Source organism: Archocentrus centrarchus, chromosome 9, assembly GCF_007364275.1.
Source record: "Archocentrus centrarchus isolate MPI-CPG fArcCen1 chromosome 9, fArcCen1, whole genome shotgun sequence".
Taxonomy (NCBI): Eukaryota; Metazoa; Chordata; class Actinopteri; order Cichliformes; family Cichlidae; genus Archocentrus; species Archocentrus centrarchus.
In genome coordinates, this window is record NC_044354.1 from 370509 (window position 1) to 385476 (window position 14968).

Consider the following 14968-nt stretch of genomic DNA (forward strand, 5'->3'; position numbering starts at 1 on the left):
GATTCTCACGTTAATCACAGGTCTCATCAGTGTGCTGTTCTCTCAAAAGTATTTGTTTCTATTTCCGTTCATTTCAGGCTTTGCCGCCAGTTACATCATGTCCTCCGTCCAGGTTTGGAGTCCAGCTCATTACAGAAAAAAGACCAACACAGAACATTCAGTTTGTCAGTGTGTCCTTCCAAAAAAACCCGCTAACAGCCGAGCTGATATGTGTGTACTTTTTATTGGCAGTGTGTGTACTGTCTGCTTTGATAAACTTTGTATCTATTTTTTAAAACCTGCTGGCTGAGAGGATGCGTTAAACTGAGCACTCACTTTATCTGAGAGGAAACTTCATGTTTCTTTCCTGCGGAGCTTCAAACGGGCATTTAAGAGGTCCAGGCAGGGATCGCACCAAGCTGCGGCTCCTCCGGGGCATTCAGAGCCTTTACTTAAAGAAAGGTGTTAATACAATTTAATTCAGTGTTTTTTATATTGCGCCAAACCACAACAGTCGCCTCAAGGCGCTTACAACACTTTAGAAATAAACTGTCAAATATAAGTTTAATAAAAGTACTTCCACATACACTTAACATGCAAGCAACAAACGATACATGCAGTTTCATGTATTTTTCTATATTTAGAGAGTTTTTATTGCATTTCCTGCAGAGCTGGGTCCATTTCCTGACACATATGTGTTGCTGTGATGTCTGAATTATGAAGAGTAAACGGAAACGCTGATTTAACTCTTCCTCAACTCTTCCTTGAATCCAAAAGAAAACGTTTATTTTCTGCACACATGGCGGCACCTTTTTACAGCAGAAACAAGCTCGCGCATATTTGCCCGTATTTGGAAATCCGCAGCTTGCAGGCGGGACGCGCGTTCGATTACATCTGCCGTTGGGGTGTTTGTCCACCAGAGGGCGCCAGAGAGCCGGAGCTCCGCTGACGCTCAGGAGTGAAACCAAATCAAACTGACTGCGTCAAGTCATCCACACTGATCAGCACGAGACCGGAAAATGTATGAGTGCTCTCTTCACAATAAAATGGAAAATTTGTCACCTAAAAGAAAATACAGAGAGCATTAAATACAGATGCATTCATTTGAACAAGGCAAGTGAATTATGACATTCAATTACTAATCATCACAAAGTTAAATGAATAAAATGAATAGATTCAATGATTAATATGTATGCTACCCAGCTGTGTTTTTCTGTCATCTTGCATGTAACTAAAAATAGGCCTACAGTGGAGAAAGGAGCATTTTTTTGTACATATATGGGGAAAGAATATATTAAGCAGCAATATTCATGAATTAAAATACCAAAATAATGCCAAAGCCATTTTTTTTAACGGGGTTAGGTAAATTGGTGATTCTAAATCACCCATAAATGTGTCTGTGAGTGTGTCTTGCCCTATGATAGCTAGGACTGGCTCCATTCATATATATATATATATATACATATATATATATATATATATTCCATTAGTGGTATTTTGCCAACAAGAAAAAGTGTAGGATTCTAAAAGGGTGTTAACTTCTGCTAAAACATGTCCCTGAAAAAGTGCTCAGCTGATCCAAAACACTGCTGAAAAAGTACAAACAGGCACTCAAAAAAGAAGTCATGTTTCTCCCAGGCCACCAGGGTGGTGCAGTGGTCAGCACTGTTGCCTCACAGCTAGAAGTCTGGGTTTGAGTCCACCTTGGCCCGGGCCTTTCTGTGTGGAGTCTGCATGTTCTCCCCATGCCTGCGTGGGTTTCCTCCCACTCCCGGATTGCGTGCTCTGAAGCCTATAACACCTTGACCCCAGCAGGTCAACATCTCAGATCTACTCCAAAAGGTCAGCATGCATTTAAGAGCCCTCACCAAGCACTGAATGTGCCAGTGGGGGGGCACAGTCATATCAAGGCAATAAAACCTAACAAATGTGTGTGGAGATGCACAACTAGCAGCTGCACAGATGTCCTCCCCCCACAGAAACACCCCTAAAAAGGGCCCATGAGGTTGTCATTCCTCTGGTGGAATGTGCACACAGCTGCACAGGAGGCTGCAGACTCGGGCACTCATGCCATCCAGCCTCCACCATCCAGTGTGATCACTGCTGGTGGGACATAGGCCTGGGCTCCCTCTATGAAAGGGAGCCCAGGACACAAAGAGCCAGTTGCTTTTCCTAAACCCTTAGTCTTGTCTAAATGCTTATAAATGCTTAATGCTTGGACAGGATTCATTTCAGTTCGTGCTTTCATGAGCCAGGCTCAGAGAGCTAACTGTTCTGGATGTGGATGAAAAATATGTCCCATGCCTGTGACACCAGGTCCCTGTGCAAAGGCTGCAGCTACAGGTGACTGCGGAGCAGACAGACTAACGCTGCTATCCAACAGCTATTAAAATCAGAGACTGTCACTGCTCCCTCACCCTGCTCAGTACCAATGGAACGAGGTTCAACGCAGAAGCAGGCGTGGCAGCAAGACCAGCAAAAGAGTTTTTGATGTAATGTCTTTGTCTCTGCAGACCCTGGCAGTGAGACACCTGCTGCTTGGGTGGCCAGGAAGTAGGACCCTTGAAGCCTACATTATGCCCTCTTGCCACCATAGCTGTGAAGCTATGGCTGGCAGTGGTTGGTAGTGGCTGGCATGGTGTGACGTTGCAGGGAAGGTAGAGATCAAAAGCCTCACCCTGTTTCTTCTTTAGGTTGCTACCCTGTAGCATAGTGATTAGTGCCTCTCCAAACAACCTCCTAAACAACCATGTCCCCCCAGTAGGCAGCAGCTGAGCTGGATTTGTCGCTGGCCTTTGCTGCAATGTTCGAAAGACAAGGATCTGCTTTTTTGGGGTCATCAACATTCACAAACACTGGTCCAGGATGCAGCAGTGCTCACGGGACTCAGGGTTTACCAGCGATGCCTGTGTATACTTGACACACAAACAGGTGATGGAAAGGGGATGAGGGTCTTTCCTTGAGCTGGTAAACCCACAAGCGGCTGGGCAAGGGCAGGATGTGACGTCCTTAACCTTGTTGCCACCAGCATTCCCCTGAGTAGTAGCCATAATCACTAATGTGCTAGCAATAGCCACACAAACACAAACTACCTGACATGCTAGTTTTATAACACGCGGGTATGCAGTGACACCACATCTGCTACTAAAAGAATCTATTGATGGCAAGTCCAGGTTGGAAAAGTGCCGATATTTGGCACTATTGGCTTGCCATACCCATGCGCGTAATTTCCGGGGGGGATAGGGGGGTTATGACCCCCCCCCAATAATCTGATCCAATCACTACAACCCCCCCAATAAAGTCACATCATTTCGATTTACAAAAAACATCTTACATGAAAACCATGTTTATTTTCTTTATTCATTATTAATTTTGGGTAAAATACTAGCATGTTTAATTATTTGGTAATGTAACCCCCCCCCCCCCTCTCCCCACAAAAACTTGGTATCACCTATCCCGCTTTCTCTACCAAGCGGTGGCGTTCACCGTTTGCGTGTGGAAGAAGTCGCTGGGGAGTGGGTGTAGTTTAAAAAAAAAATGAATACAGCGCCCAAAACGTGGACAACCAACAATTTTTCATTGTTGGTCGACAACACCTTGTAAATGAATGATTTGAAGCTACCGCAGTCTTATATAAATTAAGTCTACAGCTGCAACTCTCTTGTTGTCTTTAGGTAATTTTGACCTGATTTCAAAATTTACAATGTCATGTACATTTAAGCATAATTGCTGAAAATGAAATGAAGGGTTTTAGTCTGCTCTTGTTTGATTACTAATGGCTATATTTGTGGAATTGTGTCATAATTTGTCCTAGCCAAATTATAGTGCACCAGGTAAATTTATACACTTGGAAAATTGAGAAATTTAGGTGTGCCATATAATAAATTCTAAAAATGTAAAATATTTGTTAATGTTGAAAGAAATGTGAAAAATGTAAGCCTTTTCTTAATTGTTGAAGGTGCAGATTAAATAAAAAGAAAGTTAAATAAATTCATAGTAAAAGCATTACAGTGTATTTCTAATATGGTTAATCCATTTACTTTTGATTTAATAAATAAATAAATAGGCAGAGAGCTTAACCCCCCCAGTGTTGGTCCCAAAGTTACGCCCTTGGCCATAACCAAACTGGACTACCTTAAGGCTGCATCAGTGAACAGTTAAGTGGTCTTCACCGGGAGTAAAAGGAGAATGCCTGTGTGGGACTATTGTAAAGGGGGTTGAAGTGATCGGTCTGTCTCGGACAGATGTGGCGTTTTTGGAGGTGCGTGATTGGTTACGCCAGAGGGCGCTTTCCACGGTGAGATACCGAGTACATCGCGTTTATGTCAAAGCTTTTATTCTGAAAGTCGCCGCAGGAAGTGTCTGTACGTAGCTCAGCTGGCTTGTTTATAGGTCCGCGGAGCGCGGTAGCTGTCAGATATCACAGACAGGGCGATAGAGTGAACACCCACCCGGGCTGCCTCGGCGCTTTATACCAAACCCTCCGTCACTGAAACACAGTTCACCGCTCCAACGGCCGGCTGCTGCTGGGCGGACCTGCTTTTTTTACGCGCACTCAGCCCGAACGAACCGCTATTTTCGGAGTTCATTAACAAGAAGAAGCGAGAGACAGGGGAGAGACATGGCCACGACAACCTGTACGCGATTCACAGATGAATATCAGCTGTACGAGGAGCTGGGGAAGTGAGTATTTGTTGCTGTTTTTGTGTCACGGTTTGTTGTTCTTGCAGGTTTGCGGCGCCGCTGATGTTAGAAAGTACAAGTAGTTGAAATGTTGGAGGAGGGCTGGTTTCCAGGCAGTGCAGCGCAGTGTGTGTGTGTGTGTGTGTGTGTGTGTGTGTGTGTCGGTGTGTGTGTGTGTGTGTGTGTCGGTGCGTGTGTGCGCGCGCGCGCGCTTTTTCGGGTACGACAGCTCTGAAAATCCGCTGTTCCGTCTCTTTCTGTTTAAAACCGTGTCTCCGACACACGCCTGCGCCTCTCGAAGTCTGTAGTTTGTTTCCTCGATCCTCTCAGAAACGGCCGTCAGACGCGACAATGTTGCTGATGTTTGATGCTCGTTTCACGCTGAAACAGAAACGTGGGGTGTCAGCAGTGTCTGTGGTGTAACCATTTGAACCGCAGTTGAAAAGAAGACAGCTGCGGTTTATGGAAAGTGCAGTGGCGCGCTCGTTTTGGAGGATTCAGAGAATACAGGGGGGAAAAAATTAAGGGTTTCACATGTGACATTTACAGATATGAGCAAATATCTTCCGATTCCGGTCATCTGCAAAGCTATGAAATGAAAGTCTGACTAAATAATGCTCTAAAACTACATTTTGACGCACCATTTGCGCCACTCGCAGCGTTACTATCCATTCATTATATGAATGAGTACCAACCCTCTTTTCCTCAGACTTTTTTGCAACACTGCGGTTGCAGATAACAAGATAACACTGTGCAGGCGAGAAACCAGACAGAAACAATCATCCCTCTTATAAATCCAGGCACATTTTCAGAGGCTGTCTCAGGACAGTCATGCTTTATGCGATATTGTACAGAAACAATCATAAGCAGAAATATATTTTTTATTTATTATTATTGGAAATGGAAAACAGCAACATGGAAACTGACCTCAGATTGTTTCATTCATTTTTTGCTGAATTAATACCTCTGAGTATAATAACACATGCAGAAAGGGGAACAGGTAGTTCGGGAAGAGTCTGTGCACCGTGCAGTGTAGTGATGCAGTAAAGGGGCCGGGCATTGAGGTGTAATTGTTGGCTCACTTGCTTCTTTTACATCGATGGTCCCGTTTTGTCATAATTTATAAATCCAGCTGTGCACAGCTGTGGCTGCTGGGTCTCCCCCAGAGTGGCTCCCTGACAGTCTGCCACGCTTAGTTCAGTTACTGTGTGTTCACTCTGTTATATTTTTGTATTTCATTAGAATTATGCTCACCAGCCACTTTGTTAGGTACACCTGTTCACCTGCTGGTTAATGCAAATGTCTAATCAGCCAATCACGTGGCAGCTGCTCAGTGCACTCAGACAAGAAGACCTGCTGAAGTTCAAATACAGCATCAGGATGAGGAAGAACGGTGATTTAAGTGACTGACTGTTGGTGCCAGAACAGCTGGTCCGTCTCCAGGGTTTACAGAGGAGAAAGCATCCAGCTAACAGCTGCTCTCTGGGTCAAAATGCCTTGTTAGAGGTCAGAGGTCAGAGGAGAATGGCCAGGCTGCTTTGACCTGATAGGAAGGCAGCAGTAAGCCAAAGCCACCCCTTAATGACCACAGTGAACACATCTCCTGATGGCTGCTCCCAGCAGGATAGTGGGCCATAATCACAAACCTCAGATCTTCTCAAACTGGTTTCTTGAACATGATGATGAGCTCATTGTACTCAAATGGCCTCCAAAGTTACCAGATCTAAACCCAGCAGAGCACCTTCGGGATGTGGTGGAATCACAGATTCATATCATGGATGAGCTTCATGCTGTCATCTCATTATGGACCAAAACCTCTGAGGTTCAGCTCGCTGAGTCTGAGTCAGGAAGAGCTAAAGCAGCTCTGAAGGCAAAACTCAGTATTAGGAAAGTGTACCTAATGATGTGGCCAGTGAATGCATGATTATTTGTTAATGAGTAGCCATTTTAAATAATCACAGTTTAAAAATAATGAGTGGGAGATAAAAGTGAAGGCAAAGCTTTGGTGAAGACGATCTCTCCTTTAGTAAAGGCAACAATTAGAACTCATCCTTGTGCGTCTGTTGTTGGCTTTGCTGCTGTAGCACATCATGTGTCTTTTACTGGTGTTATTGGATTATCATTCATATCACTCGTTGTGTGGTGCTAGCCTGATCTGCCTGTTGCTGTTTATGTATCCGCCGCGGGGACGACCCCTGCAGCTGCTGCAGTCACTGAGAAACACTCTAACATGTATCCACTTAAACAGTGACAGATGTTTTTCATCAAGTTTTTATTACCTGTTGCATGATATAATATATAATTGGTTAATATAATAAACCAAGTATAAACATGGAAATCAAGTTATTTTCTTAAAAATAAGAGAACAAGAGCTTTTTGTGAGTATTTGTTTCGTGTATGAAGAGTTCTAGATTTGTATTATTTACAGTGCTGAGATGCTGAGATTATCACAGGTTATTCAGATTCTTAAGCATCATGTAATAATACTGTTTTGTACATTTTGGCTGCTAACAGGTGTTTGTGACGGCTCATTTGATGCATCTTCAAAGGCTCATAAAATACTCGCCTAATCTGGAGATATGTCAGTTTTTTCCCTAAAAGGAGCTGCATAAATACGTCAGCATTTATTCTGAGTATTTACTCTCCCTGCCTGCTGACTTAAAGCTGGCTCAGAGTGATGGTGAGTTTTTGTGTAGCTGCTGCTGAGAAACAGAAAGTTAGATTAAAAAGTGTGTGTGGTATGTTCACATGTTGTGGTGACAAAAGATTTTTCAAAACACACTTAACGCCCCGGCAGCAGAGACGCGAATTCATAATTAGTTTGTATGAATCTTTTGTAGTCATGAAACTGGGTCATGATTTCAGCTTCACGCGCTGCTGTGAGGTTAATCTTCTGCAGCCTCTACGGAGGCGAGAGTATGCGCTCAAGTCACGTTTCCTCGGCGGGGCGTCGTTATTGGGCGAGCAGAAATAGACAGCGATCGTCTGAGTGACTGAGGACTGTAGAGGACACGGGATCAGACTAATTTACAACACTGCCCCCCCATCCCATAAGTAATAAACACCGTTCACAGGGATTGTTTTGCCTGCTGAACTCCAATATCTCCTGAACCCTGTGAGATTTCCTGGTCCGGCTCCTGATTTAAGAAATGTGAAGATTGCAGCTCATCAGATGTCCCGGCTCTGCCGTGCTCTGAAGCTCACACACACTGCAAAACCGATCTTTCTTAGGCCCGTCTTATTGTTCGCCCGGTCACAGAAAGCTCGGAGGATGGAGTGCAGGTGTGAACGGCTTCCTCACGGTAACTCTGGAACGTTGTAATACTGATCCAGCATCTGAGGAGGGCTAATTACTGCGTGCTGTGTCACTTTCTGAGCAGGACTCGAGACGTTTTTGCTTTAATGTGTCACAAGTCTCGTCAGCTTTATTTGACTACAACACAGCGCTGATTAAAATGTGCTCAAACTTTCTGATTACATTATATTACTTAGTTTTTGTGTGTAAAGCGTGCAGATCATTGCTTAAATTGTTAAAAATGTGTTTAAATAAGGATACAGAGAGCAGTAATAAACATTCTGTTTGTCCTTCTGCTGCAGCTGCTGAAAACAGCAGAAAGGCTTTGAAACACATTTTGTGTTGTTTGCCTCGGTTAGGCTCCGAGCTTTAGAGTATAGATTTACACATCACACAGTATTTAATTCTTCCTCATCGCAGGGAGACTGTAACGGCACACCAGGAGCTCAGACCTCTCCACTTACCAAGGCTCCACCGTTTTCCCTCTGAAATAGTTGGAGGCCTGTTTAAATCTCTCCACGTCGACTTTGTGGACGTCAGACCCGCTGCAGTGATTCACGACCTGTTACCCCATTTAACCGTCTATGTGTGTTAAAGCATATTTAGCCCGATGGATACTTACCTCGTGGAGGATGAACTCTCCGAGCGCAGCCGTGGAGTTTTGGTGTCAGCAGCGTGTTTGTGAGTTTCCTGATTTTGGATCTTATTTCTCCACAGTGCACACGAACAAAGGCAGGCTGATTCTTTATCACGATCTGTACTGGTAATGAAAAAGTGATGAAATGAAATATTCTGCAGTTTGTGCCTTCATATAGAATTTTACCCCAGGGTCAGCTGGCCTTCACCTTTGACCCTGACCTTGTTGGCTGTCTGTGAAGGCAGACCAGCGGCACCAGTCAGCTAAACCAGACTGAGACTGGGCGATGAAGCCAGATCTTTCCACAGTGGTGACCTGTTTGTTGTTTTCATCTGCAGCTTTCTAAAGAGAGATGCTAACAGTTGTTTACTTTAGATGTTTATGACTTTATTGATTTTTCAGGTTAAATTTGCAGAACTGCGTATCTGCAGTAACAAAGCTGCCTTTGCATGAATTGTCTGTGTGATATTGTGCCTGATGAGAACCTTTTGTATCTGGTATATTAAATATATGTAATATGTTAAGTTATATTGATGGATGCAAATGAAAAAAAATGATAAGATTTATAAATGACTAAAGCAAAGGCACTATGCTGCTCAGAAACCTGCAGCACAGAGATGAACTCCACAATCATTTATTCTCCTTGGATGTTGGATTAGTGCCTCAAAGTATTGAAAGTATTTTGCATATTTCAGCAGTGCTGAACGTCGTATTACAGCAGCGTGTCCATAACCCAGAGCCCTCACTCAGACCTGTCTCATCATAAAACAAAGAAACAGAGCAGAAATCAAACAAAAAGAAACTGCAGCTGAAACTGCAGCAGCTGCTGTCTGCAGCTTCCAGACTCTTACAGAGAACAGGATTCAGAAGCAAACAAGGTTACACACTAATCAGATCTCCTGTTTTATGTTCTGACAAACAGAAAATCATATTGATGCATATCAGATAACACACAGTGTGGTGATATATCTGTGATAGGCCAGCACTGGCTGATAACATGGACCGACCAATTTATGTGACTCACTCTACGCCTAATTTAGTTCTCACATGTGACCACTTCAGCCTCCTGACATGCTACATGTGTTCACATTACTTAAGTGCTGACTAGAAACCTCATGGGATCCTATTAACAGTGTAATGTAGTCGACGTGAGCAGTGCTCTCAGTTCTTTTATGTCTGGAAAAAAGCTGTTCTGTGAAGTTGTGTGTAAGTTTGTGTTCACTCAGCAAAACCTTTGTTACACTCATTAAGTTAACCGAGGTTAACCTCTCAGGAAGTTGCAGGTGAGCGATGATGCTGTGATGAAGAAATGAAGTGTTATTTCTGTGCTGTGTGTGTTTTTACAGCGGCCCTCTGACAGCAGCGCACCAAATCTGAGCGTTTGTTTTTCTGTGTTTCACAGGGGAGCTTTTTCAGTGGTGCGCAGGTGTGTTAAGCTGTGCACAGGACAGGAGTATGCTGCTAAAATAATCAACACCAAAAAGTTATCTGCACGAGGTAAGCCCAACTCCTTCCAGTGGTTTATCACAGCTGCATGCAGTTCTACTCTGTAACCAGCGGTTAGCCCCTGTGGCTACATTTAACTGTTACTTCATTTGCTAAAAGGACAATTTGTAACCATTCAGGAATCACTCATTTGTTCATAGTTTCTCTGCCCCGGCGGGCACCGCCCCCACCTGTAGTGTAGACAGTTATATAAGCAATATTTAGTAGCAGTTACCTCTCAGATGGTGCCTCATAGGACAAACTTTTAATCACATTCAGGTGTGTGTAAAACATAGAGGAAAGGCTCCAGCAGAAGTAGAGGCAGCATTGGTGAGGTGGTGTAACAGCCCTGCAGTAGGTTTCCTCAGCACGGGTTCACCACATATATAAAAGTGAGACTCAGTCAGGAACACTGAAGGAGGAGTCATTTAAGTAACCCTCAGCACAGCAGGGAGCAGAGCATGCATCACTGATAACAGATATACTGATTCAATCAGATGCAGAGTGAAGGGAGGAGATGGACCGCAGGTGGCTCGCAAAGCAGCTTGCAGACGTGCAGGTCATCATGTGTCCAGTTGGATATCAGCTGAGCCATTGGCTGTCACTGAAGTCAGCTGATGTGCTGGGAATTGTCTGAGCTTAACTTTGCAGCCTCCTTGAAATGGTGCTGTTCATCTGCCCCTGTAGCGAAGGGTCCCGTGGACACCAGTCCTCCCGTGTTCTTTCATAGTGATTGAGATGTCGGCAGTAGAAAGTTAGGATCCTTCCTCTTTAATTCATTAAAGTGAAATGCTTCAGTGTGAATTTAGAGCTCGAATGGGGTTTTTGATGCTGATTTTTAAGGATTAAAAATGTTCTGCTGCATGTGCTGCACACAGTCCTGAGCTCACTGTTAACAGTGGATTTTGGCGCTGTTAGGCTCTGTGGGCCTACAATAGATCAGCCAGTATCTTCAGTTTTTTACTAAATAAAAATAGACTGTATAACCAGCATAATGAGTGTCGCATGCTGCTCAGCTGGTAATGACTTAAGCCAAAGCCAAGGCTAAATGCCTTTGCCATGAAGATCAGTCCAGCACCACCGTGGTGGCTCTGGCAGTCTGCGCCGCCACTTGCCCAGCGTAAATCTCCTGTTGCCCTTGCAGCCTCGTAACTGGAGACCCGCTGCTGCCGCCCTGCCAGGTGGCACTATACCGTCAGTTGACTGTTACCCTGCCTTGAAACACACACACACAAACGGCTTGTGTGTGAAAATGTTGAGTGTGGTAGAAAAGGCATTTTAACAGGCATAAAGCAGAAGGCATCTGTCCATATCTCTGCCTCTCACAACTGCTACCCTCAATTTGGCTCGTCTGTGTGTGGGTATTAATTTTCATACTAAACAGCTGTTAAAATATCACTGCCGTGTGCAGACCGATTTATAAAAGTATGCTTTGTGTGTTCGTGATTATGCGATGACACAGGAAGGCTTTTAAAGGTCAGCCTCCCAGGTACCAAATTCAATAATAAAGTTTGAAAATATTAGACTTGAATGTTTGTGTAGTCGGGTTGAAGCGCGTGTGCTCATCTCCTGTACTGCGCACACACTTGGAAACAGTGCAGTGTAATAAATAAATTAGATGATGTTGTAATGCACTTTGGCTTTGTATTTCAACATACTATTTCCAGCTACAGCAGGCATCAGACACAAACGAGTACTGCTACTGTCACTCATAACATTTTGTGCAGCGATAAAACAAATGTGTTTCAGGCATTACGAGGCTTGTAGAGGGAATTTAACTGCATTACTCAGCTCTAACCAGCTTGTCCTCACAGCAGAGCTTCTATTAAAAAAAAAAGTCAGCTTGCACAAAATGTAGAAAAATGTATTGTTTTGATTGTGGCGTCATTCTTGGCAGTAGTTGTATCTCATATTTTTGCTTTGCAGTGTGCAGCATTTAATGAGATTAAACCCATCCTAGATTATCCGGCCTCTATTAGCAGGAGGCTAACAGTTAATTGTAGGGATTGGTTTTATGAGAGTAACACAGACACAGAGTATAGATACACTTCCTATAGGTTATGCTATCATTGGCCTTCTGCAGAATTTCACCACGGCTGCTTTATCAGGGACTGCAGCTGCTTTCCACCATGTTTCTGAGGCGCACCGTAATCGCCCGGCTTCAACATTTGATAGGACGACTGATCTGACCTGACTGGGTGGTGCGCCTGTGCCACGCTCCTTACTAATGGATGAGCCATGTTCTGTGAAATAGCAGCGCTAGGTTAGAGCCAGCAGAGCTGCTGCGTGCTGCTTCTACTCCAGTTCCTTTTTATAGCTCCGTGACCTATGTGACATGGGCTGCTGCAGCCAGGATTTATGGCAGCACTGCTGCTCTGCTCTTAAAGTGCGATCTGGTTTAGGCCTTTTTTGCTGTAGCCTTTCTCAGGCAGCAGGTGAGGTCGGTGAGTTTACGGCCCTGGTTGCAACAACTTAAGAGGAGTGTTTGTTTAGGGCCGGCAGATGGAGATGGTAGCTGAGGGAAGGGAGGGGTCAGGAGAGTGAAGGCACCCCAGGCATTTGGCAGCTGAGAGCCATGCGCCTGTACGCCTACATGCCTTTAGCACGGGACTCTCATCTGACTCTCCCTCTTTCTCTCTGACACACACACACACACACACACACACACACACACACACACACACACACACACACACACACACACACACACACACACACACACACACACACAGATATTCAGATCACTACAGCAGAGACTGTGATGTGGGCAGTCAACTGGACAGTGAAATCAATAATCTATTAGCTACAACAAAACAAAGTGTAAAGGTTTGTTTGTTTGTTGTCATAATGCTTGCTTCAGATACTAAACATCTGAATTTATGAATAAATATAGTCGCACCTAAGCTTCTCATTACATCTTCATACCACCCCGCCCCTCCAGCTGACAAATGGTTAATGCCAATCCAACACATGTCAACAGGAAATATAGGGCAGGTCTGCTGGGCAGGGCTTCCAGCCAATCACAGAACTTGTTTATTGGCAGTTATCTCTGGACAGTGGATGCCAGAGGTTCCTGTATGGCTCTGTAATTATATCATGATAGAGTAGAGCATGTGTGTGTGTGTGTGTGTGTGTGTGTGTGTGTGTGTGTGTGTGGTTCACCTGCAGTGCAGTAGAAGTTGTGTGAGCTGTTTTGTCCGGTGAGCTTAGTGTCAGTGTGACATCATCAGGACTGATGCAGTGAGCTGAAGTGATGAGGATGATGAAGCTGTGGCTGCAACTCCAAATGTTAGTGATTCAGGACGTGCTGGTGCTTTGGTCAGCCTGATGATGCTCCGCCTCAGTGTTATATCTGGCTGCCTTTGCGGCTGTCCTTTTACATCTCCTCCCTCTCTAGAGACTCAAGTCCTCACTGGTGACGATTAACCCAAATATCTTCCTGTCCTCGGCTCTCTTCTCCTTCAGCACAAAGATTCCCACAGATCTCACTGGATGCTGTCCTTGGATTATCTCGCTCTGTTCTCCTTTGCCACCTCTCTCCTCATGATTGTCCCTTTTTTCTCCACTTCCTCTCCGGTCCTCCCTCCTCCCCAGGACTGCTCTTTCCCCGCTCTCTGGTCTCATTGACCCTGCTGCATCAGAGGCACAGGAGTGGCCTCTGACTGACACTCATCAAATGAACATATGAATATGAAGCAGCCTGCACTAAAACAGCCACATGGCTCACTGACAGTAAAGGAATTACAGGAAGAACCAAACCAGGAAGTTCTCATTTGATCCTCTTTGTCTTTATTTTATTTTTTTACCCCAGAGAAAATGAATTTTGATGTTTTTAAAGGATCTCGAGCACATACAGGACATAACTGTCAACTGTTATAACTCATCAAACTCCAGAAAGATTGTAAGGTTATAATGTGCCCTCTTTGGCGGGAGCCATTTTTTTTTCTCTATGCAGTAAAAAAATCTTGGTGTTTTTAATGAGCCCTGCTCTGCTGTCCAGCTCCAGCTTTTATTCTTTGACTCTGCTGCAGTAGCTTTGACTCAGAGTTCAGTAATCTTCATTTACCTCATACTTACACCCTCATATCACCCTGAGCCTGAACCCTGTGTACAGAAGGGAGGATGGATCTGTTTTATGATGATTACACCAAATTCTCGTCCTACCATCTGAATGTCAGCAGAAATTGAAAGTCCTCAGATTAGGCCACATTTTTCCAGGTATTGTCCAACCTTGGTGAGCCTGTGCAGACTGTAGCCTCAGTTTCCTCTTCTCTGCTGGCAGGAGTCACACCCAGTGTTTTCTGCTGCTGCTGTAGCGGATCTGCTTCAGGGTTTGGCCTGTTGTATGTTCAGAGATGCTCTTCTGCATACCTCGGTTGTACCACGTGGTTATTTGACTTACTGTTGCATTCCTATCAGCTCAAAGCAGTCTGTTCTCCTCTGCCATCACCCAGAGAACTGCAGCTTTAAACCCTGTGAGGGGAACTCTGAGTAGATCAGCAGCTTCTGAAGAGTTAAGACCAGCCTGTGGCACCGGCAGCTGTGCCGCATTCACGGTTACTTAAATCACCTTTCCTCCCATCTGGTTTGAACTTCAGCAGGTCTTCTTGACCACGTCTGCCTGCCTCAGTGCGCTGTGCTGCTGATTTGCATTAACAGCAGTGGGACAGGTCTACCTGATGAAGCAGTCTGTGAGAATATATATGAAATAAAACAGGGAGCAGCATTAGGTCAACTTTATGATATGAAAGTTAGTAACTAGATAACGAATATGAACATGATGATCTTATAATGGCATCGGCCACGTCATCCACCCACTCACAATCATCTTTATTTGGAATCGTTTCCCCCAAATATGTCCTCATAAGTAATTTTCATTTAAAGACGAT

At 44.4% G+C, this 14968-nt stretch overlaps 1 protein-coding gene across 4 annotated transcripts in view; it reads left to right on the forward strand.

Annotated features, from left to right (window-relative positions):
- Positions 1-4329: 4329 nt before the first annotated feature.
- Positions 4330-14968, forward strand: part of camk2b1 (calcium/calmodulin-dependent protein kinase (CaM kinase) II beta 1) — a 68970-nt gene continuing 58331 nt past the window's right edge. For 2 of the 4 annotated variants that reach the window (XM_030738489.1, XM_030738488.1), the window contains exons 1-2: positions 4346-4662; positions 9997-10091. In XM_030738489.1, coding sequence (XP_030594349.1) covers positions 4601-4662; positions 9997-10091 — 157 coding nt within the window. In that variant the 5' untranslated portion in view covers positions 4346-4600. Of the gene's footprint in view, positions 4663-9996; positions 10092-14968 lie in introns of all 4 variants that reach the window. The other 2 variants (XM_030738491.1, XM_030738490.1) reach the window with 2 other exon arrangements.